General features: G+C 66.2%; 5 protein-coding genes across 5 annotated transcripts; 2 read left to right on the plus strand and 3 right to left on the minus strand.

The window, feature by feature from the left end:
* Positions 1 to 335: 335 nt before the first annotated feature.
* On the plus strand, positions 336 to 5,434 carry JCM10292_003925 (uncharacterized protein; the record flags this gene model as incomplete). The annotated part of the gene is made up of 6 exons (XM_076652296.1): positions 336 to 705; positions 773 to 1,515; positions 1,578 to 4,214; positions 4,269 to 4,352; positions 4,418 to 4,960; positions 5,030 to 5,434. 6 exons carry the CDS (start codon positions 336 to 338, stop codon positions 5,432 to 5,434), a joined length of 4,782 nt encoding a protein of 1,593 aa, XP_076502154.1.
* Positions 5,435 to 5,960: 526 nt separating this feature from the next.
* Positions 5,961 to 8,539, minus strand: FAA2 (medium-chain fatty acid-CoA ligase FAA2; the record flags this gene model as incomplete). Its single annotated transcript, XM_076652297.1, has 8 exons — positions 5,961 to 6,126; positions 6,194 to 6,332; positions 6,398 to 6,509; positions 6,581 to 6,924; positions 6,986 to 7,292; positions 7,371 to 7,690; positions 7,760 to 8,396; positions 8,471 to 8,539. The coding sequence occupies 8 exons, from the start codon at positions 8,537 to 8,539 to the stop codon at positions 5,961 to 5,963; spliced, it is 2,094 nt and encodes a 697-aa protein (XP_076502155.1).
* Positions 8,540 to 8,972: 433 nt separating this feature from the next.
* Positions 8,973 to 10,902, minus strand: JCM10292_003927 (lipase ROG1 family protein; the record flags this gene model as incomplete). The annotated part of the gene is made up of 5 exons (XM_076652298.1): positions 8,973 to 9,768; positions 9,826 to 9,920; positions 9,978 to 10,032; positions 10,094 to 10,408; positions 10,472 to 10,902. The coding sequence occupies 5 exons, from the start codon at positions 10,900 to 10,902 to the stop codon at positions 8,973 to 8,975; spliced, it is 1,692 nt and encodes a 563-aa protein (XP_076502156.1).
* A 420-nt stretch (positions 10,903 to 11,322) lies between these two features.
* On the plus strand, positions 11,323 to 14,931 carry JCM10292_003928 (uncharacterized protein; the record flags this gene model as incomplete). Its single annotated transcript, XM_076652299.1, has 7 exons — positions 11,323 to 11,517; positions 11,669 to 11,905; positions 11,964 to 12,546; positions 12,601 to 13,754; positions 13,812 to 14,045; positions 14,107 to 14,529; positions 14,593 to 14,931. The coding sequence occupies 7 exons, from the start codon at positions 11,323 to 11,325 to the stop codon at positions 14,929 to 14,931; spliced, it is 3,165 nt and encodes a 1,054-aa protein (XP_076502157.1).
* Positions 14,932 to 14,954: 23 nt separating this feature from the next.
* JCM10292_003929 (uncharacterized protein) lies at positions 14,955 to 15,557 on the minus strand (the record flags this gene model as incomplete). The annotated part of the gene is made up of 3 exons (XM_076652300.1): positions 14,955 to 15,181; positions 15,243 to 15,443; positions 15,500 to 15,557. 3 exons carry the CDS (start codon positions 15,555 to 15,557, stop codon positions 14,955 to 14,957), a joined length of 486 nt encoding a protein of 161 aa, XP_076502158.1.
* Between the last annotated feature and the right edge of the window lie 933 nt (positions 15,558 to 16,490).

Here is a 16,490-nt window from a genome sequence, read left to right on the forward strand (position 1 = left end):
GACCGAGCAGCAGACGCTGACTGCGACGCTCTCTCTGCAGGTCTCCCGCGCTCGCACCCGCCGATTCCGGCCCCTCGTCCTCTGTGCGCCGCACGTCTGTGTGTCGCCGACTCGACCGACTCTCCGTCTGGTCCTCTCTCCCGCGCTCGCGCCCGTTCTTTCTGCGTCAGCAGACAGGCAGAAGCTCGAACAGACTCTAGCAGTCCAACCCCCCGACCCGCCCAGCCCGCTCCGTGTGTGTGTGCGAGTGTGTGTGTGCTTGCTCCGGCCCAGTCCCGCGCAATCACCTCGATCTCGCCTACGCCCATCCAGCCAGCCTTTTCCCAGCCTCGTAAATGAGCGCACCTAATCCCGCCGGGAACAAGAGCCCCGCCCCGCCCGCTGCGGCCTCGTCGCCCAAGCCCGCCGCTTCGTCCCAGTACGCTGTCGGTGCGATCCCGCCCTTCAACTACGCCGCCGCGGCAAAGAAGAGCAAGCCTTCGCCCGCAGTCATCTCGGGTCAGGATGCCACGGGCTACGTGAACGGCTCGACCGGCGCGAGCAGCCCGACCGTGCCCGCCGCGAGCGCCATGGCCGCCGCCGCCGCGTCTGGCTCGCAGCCGTCGAGCCCGACCAGCGGCAGCAAGAAGACGAGCGTGCAGGTTGACGGCGTGCGCGTGCCCGCGTCCAGGGTCGAGGAGATCCGCGGCGCCGCTGGATCGGATGGTGCGTGGCGAACTTTCCGATGAGACCCGGAGAAGTCGAGCTGACTGGACTCTCTGTCTCCCTGCAGTCGCGTTCGGTACCGCCGGGGACAAGAACGCTACGCTCTCGTCTTCGCCCGCCGCCCCTCCCGCGTTCAACAACGGCGCGCCAAAGGCGTTCGGTACCCTCCCGAACACCTCGGCGCAGTCGGTCCCGCCTGCGACCAAGGCGCCGATCAACCTGCACGCCCTCTTCCAGGGTGGCGGCTCGTCGCCTGGCTCGGCTCCTGCGCCTGCACCCGCCGCGTCGCCCTCGCCCGTGCCCGTCCCGATCGAGCGCCGCTCGCTCGCGACGTACGACCCGCAGGCGCAGGCTCGTTCGCCTGGCCCCTCGACCTCGCCCCTCCCGCACGGCGCCATGCACGCCGCCGCCAACCCTGCCGCGCCCTCCTTCGTTCCTCGCATGGCCCCTCCCTTCGTCCCGCAGCAGCAGCCCGGCCAGGCCTTCTCCCCGCCTCCCGCCGGCTTCCACATGCCTCCGCCCCAGGGCGCATACGGCCAGCCGCCGCAGTTTATCCCGCAGAAGGGCCCTTCGCCGCAGAACATCCCGAACGGCGGTGCGCCGCCCCCTGGTCCCGGCTTTGCGCCCTCGAGCGCAGGCTCGCGCGCGGGCTCGTACGTCGGCTCGCCCGTCCTCGGAGGTATGCCGCCGCGCCCGCCGCAGCCGCAGGGCGGCCGGCCGTCGTACGGCGGTCCGACGAGCCCGCGGATGCAGAACGTCGCGCTTCCTGGTCAGGGCATGATGTACCCGCCGCAGATGTACCCGGGTGCTGTGCGTGCTCAATGTCATGGACAAATTCCTACACTGCTCGTGCTGACATTCCGGTCTCACAGGCCTACGCTCCGCAGTACGGCGCCTACAACCCGTATGCGCAACCGTACGCCGGCGCTTTCATCCAGCAGGGTCCGGGCGGTCCTACGCCTCCTTCGCTCGCCACGTCGGGCGCCTCGACGCCTTCGGTCGGGCCGCACACGCCCAAGCCGCCCGCATCGACGATCCCTACCTCGCCCTCGACCGTTCACTCGGCTCTCAGCCCCGCCACCCCCGCCACGCCCTCGTTCCAGTCCTTCTCGCCGCAGCCGCAGCACGCCTCGCTCCCTTCGCGCCCGAACCCGGCCGCCGCGCAATTCACGCCCGGCGGCGGCATCGCGTCTGCGCTCTCGGCGTCGCAGAACCCGTCGACCCCCCTGAGGCCCCTCTCGATCTCGCAGGCCGGCGTCGCAGAGTTCAAGCCCAGCTTTGACTCGCCCGCCTTCACGCCGAGCCCGCGTCGCAGCGCCGCGATCAAGATCGTCAACCCCAAGGACCGCGCTCCGGCGGCGTCGCCAGCTCCTGCCGAGAAGAAGGACGAGGCTGCACCTGCACCGGCGCCGGCTGCCGAGGAGAAGAAGGCCGACGAGGCCGACGCGCAGGCCAAGGCCAAGGAGGCCGAGGCTGCTGCGGCGAAGGCCGACGAGGACAAGAAGAAGGCGGCGGCTGACGAGGCTGCCGCCGCGGAGAAGAAGAAGGCCGACGACGAGGCGGCTGAGGCCAAGCGCAAGGCCGACGAGGAGGCGGCGCAGAAGGAGAAGGAGAAGGAGCAGGCTGCGGCGAAGGCGGCGGAGGAGGCCAAGGCGAAGGAGGAGCAGGCTGCCGCGCCCGTCGAGGCGCCCAAGCCCGCCGCCGTCGCTGACCTTCAGGCCGACGAGTCGGCCACCAACTCGGCGGTTTCGACTCCTCGCGAGGAGATCGAGGGCCTCGAGGTCAAGGCTTCGCAGGCGCAGGCCGTCCTCGCCGAGGAGGCCGCGCTCCTTGCCGACGAGAAGGTCGCGACCGAGGCGAAGGACCCGCAGCAGGCTCTCGAGGAGGCTCGCGAGACTCTCCACGCTACCGGCTCTGTCCCGACCGCCACCACCCCCGTCGCCGCTCCGGCGTCTCTTCCGGCCAAGCCGGCTGGCGATGCCGCTCCGGCCGCTTCGACCGCGGCCGAGGCCAAGACCGGTCCGTCGACTGCGCAGATCGACGCTGCGACCGCCATTACCGACCTCGACGGCGTCTCGTACCCCGAGGGTGCGAAGCGTCCTCAGGCGGATCTCAACGCCAACGCCGAGCCCGGCAAGTACCGCTACGACCGCGACTTCCTGCTTCAGTTCATGCAGGTCTGCCAGGCCAAGCCCGACTCGCTTCCCAACCTCGCCGACATCGGTATGGTCGACGACGGCGGCATGGCGCAGCGCGGCGGCTCGCACGGCGGCCGCAACCGCACCATGGGTCCTCCCTCGGGTCCTTCGCGCTCGGGGTCGACCTTTGGTCGCTCGGCGTCGATGGGCGGCGTCGGCGGTTTCGGCGGCGCGATGGGCGCTTTCGGCCAGTCCGGCCCGATGGGTCGCACGTCCGAGGAGCGTTTCGCGCAGTCGCTTGCGCGCTCGCAGTCGGGTGCGTTTGGCGGCCAGCGCGGCAGCATGTCGCGCACGACGAGCCAGTCGGGCATGGGTGGCGCGTTCACGTCGGGTGGCGGCGGGCGCATCAAGAGCGAGCGCGGCAGCAAGCGTCGCGACAAGGGCCCGCCCGGCGAGCGCGACGAGTCGCGCAAGCCTGGTCAGCACGTCGCTGGTGATGGCTTCGAGGGTGCGACTCTCGCGCCCCGGTCCGAGACGGGCTGGGCGCCGAGTGTCATTGCGGGCGCGTCGCAGGCCGACGCCAACTCGCCCGAGATGGTTCAGCGCAAGGTCAAGGCTCTGCTCAACAAGCTCACGCTCGAGCGCTTCGACTCGATCTCGAACCAGATTCTCGAGTGGGCGAACAAGTCGGTCGACGAGACCGACGGCCGCATCCTCCGCCAGGTCATTGCGCTCATCTTCGAGAAGGCGACCGACGAGGCGACCTGGTCCGAGATGTACGCGCGCCTGTGCCGCAAGCTTATGGAGCAGGTCTCGACGAGCGTCAAGGACGAGACGGTCAAGATGGCCGACGGCACCCCGGTCGCGGGCGGTGCGCTCTTCCGCAAGTACCTGCTGACTCGCTGCCAGGAGGACTACGAGCAAGGCTGGAAGAACAAGGAGGCGGCGTCGCTCGCGGCCAAGAACAAGGAGGCCGACGACAAGGCCAAGCAGGAGGCCAACGACGCCGCGAAGAAGGAGGCCGAGGAGTCCGGCAAGGAGCCGACCAAGGAGGCCGAGCTCCTCTCCGACGAGTACTACGCATCGCAGAAGGCCAAGCGTCGCGGTCTCGGTCTCGTCCGCTTCATCGGTGAGCTGTACCGCCTCTCGATGCTGACGGAGCGCATTATGCACGAGTGCATCAAGAAGCTCCTCGCCAACACCGAGAATCCCGAGGAGGAGGACATCGAGTCGCTCTGCCGCCTTCTCACGACCGTCGGCAAGGGCCTCGACAACCCCAAGGCCAAGCAGCACATGGACGTCTACTTCTCGCGCATGAACACGATCGCCAACAACCCCAAGGTCTCGTCTCGCATGCGCTTCATGATTCTCGTTTGTAGCTTCCTCTTACTTCCCACCGGCCGAGATTGACGTTCCCTCCGGCAGGACGTTGTCGACCTTCGTTCCGCACGCTGGGCGTCCAAGCAGGCGGCCGCTGGCCCGAAGACGATCTCGGAGATTCACGCCGATGTTTGTACCCTTTCTCATGCTTGTGAGCGCGGACAATGCTGATCGGGGATCGTCTCGTCGCGCAGGCTCAGAAGGCTGCGGAGGATTCGGCTCGTCGTGTCGCCAGCTCGGGCGGCAAGCTTCCCCGTCTCGGCGACCAGCTCTCGCGCCCCAACTCTCGACGAGGCCAGGGCCGCGACTTTGGCGTCGCACAACCCGGCGCCGACGGCTGGACGACGCAGCCGCAGCGGCCAGCCAAGGCCGGCGACCTCAGCGGCTTCGGCCGCGTCCGTGACTCTGCCCCGTCGGGCGGTCTCACGTTCGGCCCGACTGGAGCGTTTGCACGGGCGGCGAAGCAGAAGAAGGAAGAGGCACGGCCGGCGACGCCGTCCAACCCCTTCGCGCTGCTGTCGGGCGGTGGCGACTCGGAGGAGCCGAGCGAGGCGCCGCAGCGTCCTCGTCTGCAGCTCAAGCCGCGGACAGTCCCTCTCGAGGGCGAGGGCGACGAGGAGAAGAAGGACGACGAGGAGGAGAAGGAGGAGGACGAGGACGACGGTGCGATCGACCCCAACGCCTCGTCGCTCAGCCGAGCGGAGGCCGAGCGCCGGGCGAAGAACTCGGTGGCCGAGGTGCGTTTTCTCTTTCAGCGTCGGGTCGCGCAGATGGACGGTGCTGACTCGCGCCCGTTCTCCTCATAGTGGTTCGAGATTAAGAACATCACCGAGGGTGTCGCAAGTGTCGAGGCGCTCCCGAAGGAGTTCCGCCACCTCGTCATCCAGTTCATCGCCGAGTCTGCCCTGACGCGCAAGGCCGACATCGTCAACCTCACGAAGGACCTCTTCAGCCAGATCGCGGCCAAGGAGCTCCTCTCGCACGACGAGCTCGTCGGCGCATTCGAGCCCGTCTTCAAGACGCTCGCCGACACGGCCATCGACGCTCCGGGCGCTCACGGCTTCGCGGCGAGTCTCCTCGTCGGCATCAGCGCGACGGACGAAGACATCGAGCGGCTCAAGGGTGTCATGGAGTCGGACGATGGCGAAGAGGAGGTCGAGTACGCGCGCGAATCCTTCACGAAGGCGTACATCAAGGTGACGGCGGCCTAATTCGTACGTCGCCCGCCGGCCCTCCTGCATCTCGTAAGTCTCGGTCGAATTGCCAGCCTCCCAATATCGTCGCACCTCGCATTCTCCTCGCAACAGCCGCCCTGGCCCTGTTCTACCGGCTCCATCTACATACCCTCTCCCTTTACATCCCGCTCTCCTCTCCGTTGTTGCGCGGGACCTTGGTTGGCTAGTAGCTCGTCTAGCTTGCGATTTGCTCTCTTCTCTCATACCTTCGGGCACTGGACCGTCAGCGAGAGTTGCGGATTATCAGCGAGCAGGAGATGATGCTGGTACGGCGAAGGAAACTCATCCGTCGAAAGCTGGCGGCGGTAATGGCCTGGAGGTGGCTTTGTACTCTGCACATCGCCGCCGAGAAGTAGCCGCCTTACTGCTTCAGGAAGGGCTTCGACAGAGCTCGTGGTTTAGACGAGAAAAGCACTTCATTGGCACGCAAGCGGAGGGTACTGAATACTGCACACGGACGAAGAGAGACCGCCAGCCCGCAAATCATTTCGAGATCACCCCTTCAGAGCTTCGCCCTGCCCTTGGCCTGCGCGCGGTCGAACAGGTCCTGCAGCTCCTTGGCGTGGAGCTTGGCGACGACGTTGCGCTTGGTCTTCATCGTCGGCGTGATGCATTCGGGCGCGAACGGCTCGAGGCGGATGTGGATGCTGTCCTCGATGCGCTCAAAGCTGCGGCGCGGCATTCGAGTCAGCACATGGCATGAGCAAGAGAGAGAGAGAGAGAGCAGCGTCGCACCCAACGAGCTTGGCGTCGCGCGCGTACTTGGCGAGCGCTTTTGCGAGGGCGGCGATGACGCGGTCGTCCTTCGCCGCCTCCTGGAGGCCGGAAATGTCCGTCGGTGCAACGTCGCGACCGAGCGTCTTGGAAGCGAGCGCTGCGAGTGGGCGGAAAAGGGTCAACAGGTTGACAAAGGGAATTCGCGCAGGAAAGGCCGCGCACGCGCAAAGGTGTTGGGATCGACGACAGCGATGGCGACGAGGTGGTCGCGCAGCGAGTCGGCGTGGACATAGAGCTGGGCGAGAAGCGGGCAAAGGAGGTAGGTGTTCTCGACCTGGGCGAAATCACCGTCCGAGTCAGCGGTCGGCACCACTGGAGCGCCAGGACAACGTGAGCGCGACGCACCTTTTCCAACGCGACAAACTCTCCCTGGCTGAGCTTGATGACGTTCTTGATGCGGTCGATGATGCGGAGCCTGCCCAGCTCGTCGAACGCGCCGACGTCGCCCGAGTGGAGCCACCCGTCCTCGTCGAGCAGCTCGCGCGTCTTCTCGGGGTCCTTGTAGTACCCAGGGATCATGTTGGCGCCGCGCGAGCAGATCTCGCCGCGCGGGTACGGCTTGTCGGTCGAGAAGTAGTTCATCTCGGGTACGTCGACGAGCTTCTGCTCGACGCCGGCGAGCGGCGGGCCGACTGACCCGGCCGCCCACGTGTCCGAGCCGTAACAGCGGTTGGTGCAGCCCGACGTCTCTGCGAGCCGCGACAGGTGAGGCCGGGTTCGAGCGCCGCGAAAGGAGAAAAGGCCACACACCCGTCTGGCCGTAACCCTCGGTAACCTCGCAGCAGAAGGCGACGCGGAGGAAGTCGAGCACGTCCGGGTTGATGGGCGCCGAGCCGGTCGAGATGTTCTCGACGTGCCCACCGAGGAGCTGGCGGACCTTGCCGAAGAGGATGCGGTCCCAGAAGGCGTGCGTGAGCTGGCCCGTCGCGCGGAGGTTCGCGACCTTGTCGCTGAAGGCCTTGCGCGCAAGCGCACCCTTGAGGCCCGGGGCGTCGATCGTCTGCGCCTTGATGCCTTGGTAGACGCGGTTGAGCACGCGAGGAACCGAGACGACAAACTGCAAGAAGCGCCGAGTCAGTGCTTGCCGTACACGCCAGCATGCTGACATTCGTATGAGGACCGCAAAGAAACGCACGGTGGGCTTGATAATGGCAAAGTCCTCGAGGAGGCGAAGGTTGTCGCCGCACGAGTAGCCGAGCGCCGCGCCGGTCATGAGCGCGATGGCCTCGACAAAGTACTCGTAGACGTGCGCAAGTGGGAGGTATGAAATGATAACCGAGTTTTCGCGGATGTCGTGCCCGTGCTCGCTCGCCGTCGCGACGGCGGCGATGTTGCGGTGCGACTGCATCGCGCCCTTGGGGTTGCCCGTCGTCCCGCTCGTGTAGCAGATGACGGCGAGCATGTCGGGCGTGGGCGGGCGGTGCGGGACAGGGTGGTTGTCACCGAGCGCTTCGACTAAAGGGAGCAAGATGAGAAGGTCAGGGCGTGGGACTGGCGAGGAGGTGCAAGTGGAAAAGAACGCACGCTCGACAATGTCAAGCACTTGGACGCCAACCGTCTCGCCCCACTTCTTCATGGCGGCGCTCGACTGGATACCCGGGCGCATGCCCTTTGCCTCGATGCTCGCCCACGAGTCGAGGCTGACGATGGCCTTGACGGAGGGCGTCTTGGGCGCGAGACGGAGGAGCTCGGGGATGTGAGTCGAGTTGGCGCAGACGATGCGCGTCTCGGAGTGGTTCAGGACAAACTCGACGACGTCCGGGCCAAGCGTCTCGTAGAGAGACGTGACGACGAGCGAGTGGGCGCAGCACGCCTGGTTGACGTGCTGCCACTCGGGGCGGTTGGTCGCCCACAGCGCGACCTTCCACTGGTCTTGCTGCTCGTCGGGGAAGAGCGTTTGGCGGAGACGCTGCAGGCCGGACCCGACGCGGGTGCGGTGCGCGTCGACCGACTCGTACGTCTCCCACGTCAGTTCCTTGCTCCAGTCGTTGGCGACGGGGTCCCACGCGCGGTGACCGAGGCACTTGTCCTTGGCGTGCAGCTCGAGGCCGAGGTTGAAGCCCTCGTAGATGGTGGTGGGGAACGCGCGGCGGTCCCACTGGGGGAAAGTCGCGTTGACATAGATGGCCGAGCTGCCGGGCTTCTGGCTGCCGGGGATGGGCTGCGTGTGGGATGCAGTGCGGGTCAGGCTGTGAGCGAGCGAGCAGGTGGGGAAGAGGGAGCGGAGGGACGGACGATGGCCTGGGGTTTCTTGGGGTTGTGGTTGCGCGGGAGAGGCACGGGGAACGGGTTCTCGACGGCCATGGTGCGAGGCTAGCGGCAGGCGACGCGTCGAGCGAAGAGAGCAGGGGCGAGGCCAGCGCGGAGCTCAGCAGGCGCTCGGCACGGCAACTCGAGAAACGCGGACCCCGACCCCGACCGCGTCCCCCTTTCCTCAGAGCACCGGTCTTACATCCCGGTGAGCAGTGTGTCCACGATGGAGTGCAGGGATGCAGGTCAACTGCAGGAGGTCAAGCCTAGGATTCGACGACCCGCAGCCCCTGACGAGTTCTACCGTAGCGCCGGATTCTCCGCACCCTTTTCACGTGCGCAAGCAATGCGCAAGGGTCCGCAGCGAGTTGGGCGCGGTCCCCTCAGCAAGTAGGCAGAACAGCAGGATTGCAACGAGCCGTCTATGCGGAGAAGAAGAACAGAGTCTACAACACGACCGCCCTGCGTGTGCATCCCGCGACTTCGCTCAGACGCGGAACTCCCTCGCCCAGCTGTCGACGACCTTGACGCCCGCGCGGTGCTGCTCGAACGTCGTCGCGCGGCGCACGATCGCGCCGTGCGAGTTGCGCGCGTGCGGGAGGTACACAAAGTGCTTCTGGAGCTGCGGGAGCGCGTTCAGGTTCTGCAGCTGGAACAGCTGCGACGACGAGAGGACCGGGTCGGTCGAGTACCGCGCCGCTTCGGCAGAGACGTCCGCGGGAGGAGCCGCGATGGCTGCGTGCGAGGCAGACGAGGCGGAGGTGGGAGACGGAGAGGGCGAGAGCGAAGGCGGCGACACGGGCCTTGCGAGCGCCGGCGTCGACGTCCCCGACGCCGATCCGTACGTGCGCTGCGGCCCAAAGTGCGTCGTCTCGCGCGCCTCGTCGTCGCCGGCCGGGCTCGACCCCTCGACGCTCAGCCCGCCGGCATACTCGGGGTTGTCGGCGCCCGCGAGCTCGGCGACCTCGCTCAGGCGCACGCCGACACGCTGCAGCATGCCCGCGCGGCCTTCGCCGAGCCGCTTGCGCGCTTCGCGGATGCGCCGGCGGGACTGCGTGCCTTGGAGCATGAAGCGGCCGACGAGGAAGCAGACGGAGAGCGGAAGGGCGACGGGGAGGAGCGCGATGATGAGAAGCGAGACGGGGCGAGAGAAGGGGTACGACGTCGGGCGAAGGAGGAGCGGAAGGCGGAAGCGGAAGCGCCGCTTGGCGCGAGTTGCGGGTGCAGGAGGTGGGGGCACGGTTTGGTAGCTCTCGATGACGAAGGTGTCGCCTTTCGTGGTGCTGCACGAGGACGAGGACTCAGCCTTGCTCTTCAAGAGTCGTGTAGTCAGAGCGCACATTTCGAGTCCTCCGTCTCGAATGTCGACCTCTGCGTCCGGATCATCCCCCCGTGCCTCGGCCACCTTCTTGGCCTTTGCGCGTGCGAGTGCAAACTGTGGGAGCACGGTGCGTCAGTTGCTTGTGGCGCAAGGTGAGAGAAAGGAGCGCACAGGGTCGTGTGCTTCAATTGCACCTGTCGGGAAGGGTACAGTGCGATCGTTGACTCTGTGCAAGCAAGTCGTCAACGCTAGATCGTCAAGGAAGGCGCGGACTTGCTATGACCCACGTGTTTGCATACACGTCTATGCGCTCGAAGCGGCTCAACGCGCGGTAGAACGAGTACCGCGGGTCGGCCATGATCTTGAGCAGCGGTTCTGCCGCGCGCTTTCGGTTCGGGAGGTACTTGCTGAACCCTTTGCACTTGCCGTCGCCGTCTTGGTTCGCGTCGAGGTTGAATTTTTGGGGGAGGAAGCGGTCGCGCTCGTAGAGCTGCTGGCCGGTGCGCGAGAGGAGGCGGCTGCCGAGGAAGCGGAAGGTCGAGGACCAGAACGTCTTGTACTGCGGGATGCCGATCGCGGGCGAGGCAAACGTGGCAAAGTTCCTACCGGCGCACGGACCTGGTCAGCGACGCTAGCGAGGCGGATTGAGGGAGGAGCAAACGCACACTGGGCGAACCTGGTCGAAGAAGGACGGCGAGCGCGAATCGAGCAACCCAAGGACGTAGCGGGCGACGAGACCACCAAGCGAGTAACCGACAATGCTGAAGCGCTCGACCTTGCCGCCGTCAAGCTCGATGCGCTTGCACTCGTCGTCGATCTCGTCGACGACGCGGTCAGCGCAGACGTCGATGCCATCGTACGTGTGCGCCCACGAGACGGCGTTCGTCTCGGGCGTGTGCACGACGACCTTGATGTCGTCGTCGGTGGAGGGTTTGCTGCGCTCGGGCGAGCGGTCGCGGGCGTGCGATCGGGGCGCAGAGGGGCGCGAGGCATGGCGAGTCACCGACTCGACGATGTAGGCGACGTGCGAGGGCTGTCCCCACAAACCATGGAGGACGGTGACGAGGTGCACAGGATACGGGCGGAGCGGACCCATCGCACGACAGAGAGAGTGGAGGCGCGCGGATCGACGAGGACGAGAGAGCAGCGACGGCAGCGAGACGGAGCCGCGAAAGGGCAGCAAGCAGCAGAGCCACTGTCCACGAGTGCCAGCAAGGAAGCAAACAGGTGCAGCAAGGCCTGCGTGAGAGCTTGCGAGGCTCCTTGCGCCGATCCCCGGTGCCGTGCTGCAGCGTCACCCGGAGAGGCGATGCACCCGGCCAGCACCAGCGAAAATGCGAGAGCAGCCGAGAGCACGCGTGACTGTACGCACAGCTGGCTCGTCCCGTCGGCGCCTCTTCCCGGTGAGGGCGCGCGAAGAAGAGGGTGAGCCGGACTCCGCGCGTTCGTCTCCGTCGAGCTCGAGCTCACGCTGATCGCGCTCGCGGCTGTCTCCGTCCGGCTAGAGCCTGCCGAAATGAGTCTGGTCCAGTCGAGCATCGACGACTACCTCGTCGCGTCATTCCCCGTCCCCTCCGCAGCGGGAGGACGCCGCCTGAGCGCTTCGCTCGCGCTGCATCCGCCTGTCGCTGCCGTCCAGTACACGCAGCACCCGCGCCAGGACTCGAGGCTCGCAGTAGCCACCCCGGGAGTCGGCTACTCGGTCTACGACGTGCGTCGCGTCTCCCTGGCACTGTATTGCCCCCTTGTCTCCCTCGAGGAGCACTCCACCCGATCAAGTCGACGACGCCTATTGAGGCTTCTGCGGCTTCTCTGTGCTGTCTGTGCCCTCAGAACTGACGTACACTCGGCACTCGCAACAGCTCGCCGACCAGACGCCGCTCTCGTCCGTCACGGTCGGCCCCTCTTTCGCGCCGACCACTGCTGCCGTCTCCCGGTCCACTCCCTCGACGTCCTCCGAGTCCATCCGCGTCAAGAGCGCGCGGCGGACATGGGTTGGCGTCAGGACTGAGGAGGGCAAGGGGGAGATCTGGTGCTGGCATGAGGACGAGCGCAAGGACGGCAGCACGGAGGGTGACGCTGGCAAGGCTGTCTGGCCCGTACGCTTGCCCCTCTGTTCTCCAGCATGGGCATAGACTGACGCTTTTCGGCTCGCAGATCTCGGAACCGCTGGCAGCACTGGCCGCGCCGCGGAGCCTTCCCTCGCACATCTCCTTCCTTTCCGCTTCTGGCGCGCTCGCCCTCGCTCCTTCCGACAACCTCACTTCTCTCGCTTCTCTGCCCGCCCCCGACTCGCCCATCCCGGCTCTGAGCCAGTCTCTGCGACTCGTCCCCATCTCGTCGTCTTCCGCTCCTGCATTCCTCCCCGCCTCGCTCGTCTCCGCCCTCCCACCCGCCTCGTCCTCAAAGGCGCACCTCGCGCTCGTCGTACGCACGTACGGCTTCTCTGCTGCTACGACCGTCGATGGCGAGCCGTCCTCGCTTGTCGAGATTGGCAAGAAGAAGTTCAAGCGCAACCCGCGCCCTTCCTCGTCGGCCGTAATCGACGCAGCCGACGCTGCCGGTTCCGCAGTCGCTGCGCAGAGCGCAAAGAGGAGTGAGATCGAGCTCGTTATGCTCGACCCAGAGGTGACCGTGCCGGACGAGTTTGAGCCGAGGCTGGGGCTCGCCAGCCTGGGCAAGGTTGTGGTTGAGGGTGAACAGGTGGTTGTCAGCGACGACGGTTTCGTGACCGCCCTTGGTGCGTCTTTCAGCTCCCTGTGTCCTCCCGGAACGGCACTGACTGTTCGGGCAGGCGTCGACGGCACCCTCTCTTCCTCCCGCCTGTCCTTCGCCGCTGCCCTTCCTATCGAGTCCTATTCTTCTCTCTTCTTCCCGACGGCACCTGTCGAGCTCTCTTCGCCGGTGTTGACGCCTGTCAAGGCCGTCACACTCTCGCCCACCGTCATTGCGCCTTCGCATTCCGCCCTTCTTGCCCTTCATTCGTCCTTCGTCGCCCTCGCATCCCCGCGACCGACAACGGCTGAAGGCACCGCTCCTGTCGTGACGGTGTCCTTCTGGGACACCCGCTTCGGCACCGTGATCGCCTCGACGGATCTGACGGTCCCGTCCGCGGTCGCTGCGTCCACCTCGGCTCTTTCGCTCTCCCTTTCCCTCGCCGCCGCGCATACCGCCATCCTCACCCTCTCGCCCTCATCCTCCTCGACCCCGTCAGCAACCAGCGGGATCCGTACCGCGCTCTTCGGCCTCCCGCTCTCGCCCCTCCCGTCCGCGTCGGTCCTCGCCGCAGTCGTGGGTAAGCACGCCCTCACGGCGCGCTTCCTCGCCGCGCCGCCGCAGGCTCAGTCGATCCTTGCGCGCGCCAAGCAGGCCGAGCCGCTGCGGTCGCTCCGCCCGGGGCAGAGCGAGAAGAAGCTCGCGCTGCAGGACGCGAGCCGCGCTGCGCGCGAGCAGCTTCTCGAGCAGCTTGAGCGCGCGCTCGCACCGCTCAAGAAGACCGCTGCGGGCGCCCAGGCGGAGCAGGACGAGGCGGTGCGCGAGGCCGAGACGCTGTGGAGCAAGTGGCTAGAGGGCGAGAAGGACCGCCTGTGGGAGTACAACAAGAGTAAGGTGCGCGCTGCGATGGACAAGGAGAAAGAGCGCCGCATGGCGGCCATCACGGGCGACGGCGACGAGCAGGACGATGCCGGCCGGTACCGCGTCGCCAAGCGCAAGATTGAGCGCGCGATTGCTGCCGCGGGCGCGAGCGTCAAGCCGGGCGCGGCGGGCGCCAAGGAGGGTCAGGGCAAGTCGAGCTGGAAGGACGTGACGGCGGCGAGGATCAAGGGCGTCAGCGACCGCTACCGGTACATGTACCACCGCGAGCGCAACAAGATGGAGGAGGCGATGGGCAAGACGGTCAAGGAGTTTGACTGGGACGAGGCTGTGGCTAAGGTCGAGCGTTACGAGGTGCGTGCGCACTTCCACGGTGCCCGTAAGCAGATCTGACGGTGCTCGCCTCTTCAGCCCTCTCTTCCCTCGTCTTTCATCACCGCCCTTCTCCGCCTCTCGTTCCCCGTCGCCCTCGACGCCGCTTCGACCGAGCTCGCCGTCGTTCCGGCGCAGAGCGCGGCTGCACCGGCCGAGAAGTCGTGGCGGCACCCGACCAAGATCGTTCGCTACCTTCTCGAGCGCGAGCTCGTGGGCGAGAACCAGATCGAGGGCGGCGTGACGCGGTACCTCGCGCGTGCAGGAGACTGGGTGCGTTCGTTCATGTCATACACTTCCTAGCGCACGCTGACCCCAGTGCACGCTTTGACAGCCGAGCATTCTCCTTGCGCTTTCGACCGTACCCGACATCCCGGAAACAACCACGGTCTCCCTTCTCGTCACGGTTGTCCGCGCGACAGGCGACGCGCACGCCGCGAACGCAATGGACGCCGAGGCGTCCACCCTTCCCGCCCCGGTCCCTTCTCTCCCGCTCTTCCTCGCGGCTTTCCTCAAGGCGCCCTACACCCCCGCCACGCTCCGCGCTGCGCTGCAGAAGCAGCTCTCGGCGACCGAGGCTGTCCCGGTTCTCGAGCAGTGTGACCGCTGGCTTGCGCTGTGGCTTCAGTCGGCGCGGCCGGCCCAGGCCAGCGGCGAGGGCGACAAGAAGCGCAAGGGCAAGGGCAGTAAGGCCGTCGCACAAGACGTGTTCAAACTTGTCGTCGAGGGTGAAGACGCGACTCCGACACTCGAACAGGTGAGCTCCCAAACGTCCGTCTCTCGCACTGTGCGGATCTGACCGCCGCTGTTGCTTCGTCAGATCATCCCGTTCGTCCAGGTCGTCCTCGACGCCCATTTCGTCACGCTCCTCCTGCAGCGCCAGGCGCATCGCCTCTTGCGTCGCCTCTCGCAGCACGTCGCCACGCACACCCAGCTTGTCACGGATCTTTCCTCGCTCGTTGGCGCTCTCTCGATCTACTCTCGCAAGAAGGACGAGCAGCGCCGTGCCGCGCTCGAGGAGAAGGCGGCTGCAGCGTCGACGAGCCGCAAGGCGGACGGCGGCGTGCGCGAATTTGGCGAGTCGATGGAGCGCAGGATCAAGGCGCAGGAGAAGCACGCCGAGGTCGGCGAGTACACGGTTGAGACGTTCGTGTTGTAGTCGTCTCGAGTCTTGCATCGCAGCTACGTAGACTTGCTCGACCCGCCTCCTGGCTGCCCGCGTCGCCTAGCTTCAATTCGGGCTTTGAGCTCCAGGTCCACCGCGTTACCGTCGCCAAAGCCGACCGACAAACCCATGAGCAGCCCAGTCACGACGTTAATGATGCCGAAGAGGGCGATCAGCGACGAGCCGTGCGAGGTTTGAGTGCATATCAGCCATGAAGCCATGCCCAGGAAGATCCGCTGCGACGCTGCGGGTGCGGGAAGATCAGACAGGTCCTCATCGCCTCTTTTGATCCGCAAGCGTCTCACTCGAGTTGCGCTTGTGCTTCTCGTCGAGCGTGTAAACAGCCCATAGGTAGAAGTAGCCGAGCCCGCCGAGCAAAAGTCCCGCAAGAGCCAGCGAGGCCTCGTCGCCCCCGTGCGACTTGAGTCCTGTTCGCTGTTCGATGCGGCGAGTCGCAGGGCCGATCTCCGCGAGGAATTCGAGTGGTGCTGAGCACAGTCGCCAACCTGCAAAGCGCAATTCGTGAGTCTAGCACGCTGGACTTCGAGCGGGAGACACGGACCAGTATAAATGCACGCAACGCCGTAAAGCAAAGCCTGCAGGCCGGAGAAAGCGGGCATATTCGCCTGCGGATGCACACGACGATGATTGAGGGCGCAAAGCGAGTAAGCGGGAGCCGTTCTCGTAGCAGGGGAAGCGCGTCTGAGCGGAGCAAATCATCCCAAATCTACCTTCACGCAGGTGCGGCAGTCGTTGGAGGCAGGCAGAGCGACGTGCCGTGCAAGTCAAGAGCAAGAGGCGATCGTCATCAAGGCTCCCGTCTCGCGAGCGAGAGCCTTTGCGCTTCTTGACCTCGTTCCGCTCACCTATTCTGTTCTCGAGTCCAGTGCTGTGTCTGCGAGGTCACCTTGCAGGCGCGCTGCCACCTGCCAGGCCTGACACTGTCCTGCGACTCTCGCAGAGGCGGTCGCGGCCCTGCTGCTGGGCCGACGCTGAACGGCCTGCCGACGACCCTGGGCTTCCTCCTGCGCGTCTTCTCGAGTGTTCCGACATGTCAACGCGGGGACTGCGGAGCTACACGAGGGGCAACGCAGCTCTTTACGCGTCGATGCGCGTCCTCATCACCTCCTTGCGAAGATGTCGGTGATCGACCACCGCGTGGCGCAGTCTCATCAAAGGTCGCAGGTGACGGGCGAGATTGCACAGTTGCGCTAATGGCGATCGCTGTATGTGATTGGCTCTCGGCCATGTGGTCGCTGCTGCGAGATGCGTCGCTCGCTCCCGCGCAAGGGGGTCGTCTGGCCAAACGCTTGCTGCTCTGCTCTTCGAAGCGCTTCCTGCTGCTGTTCGCTCTGCTACCGGCGCTGACCAGCGGTCGATCGCCCCGTTCCTGTCCACTTTCCACCTGGTATGAGCGTAGACGCACTACCCGACTCCCCTTCTTACTCTCATCCCGCTCCGTCCTTCGTCCCGCCTCACTCGCGTCGAGGCATTCGACCGGCCAAGTCGCAGGCTCCGCTGCCAACTCGAGCTGCATTCAACAACCCGTCTAC

Source organism: Rhodotorula paludigena (genome assembly GCF_050403205.1).
Source record: "Rhodotorula paludigena JCM10292 DNA, Rt_paludigena_JCM10292v1_ctg71, whole genome shotgun sequence".
Lineage (NCBI taxonomy): Eukaryota > Fungi > Basidiomycota > Microbotryomycetes > Sporidiobolales > Sporidiobolaceae > Rhodotorula > Rhodotorula paludigena.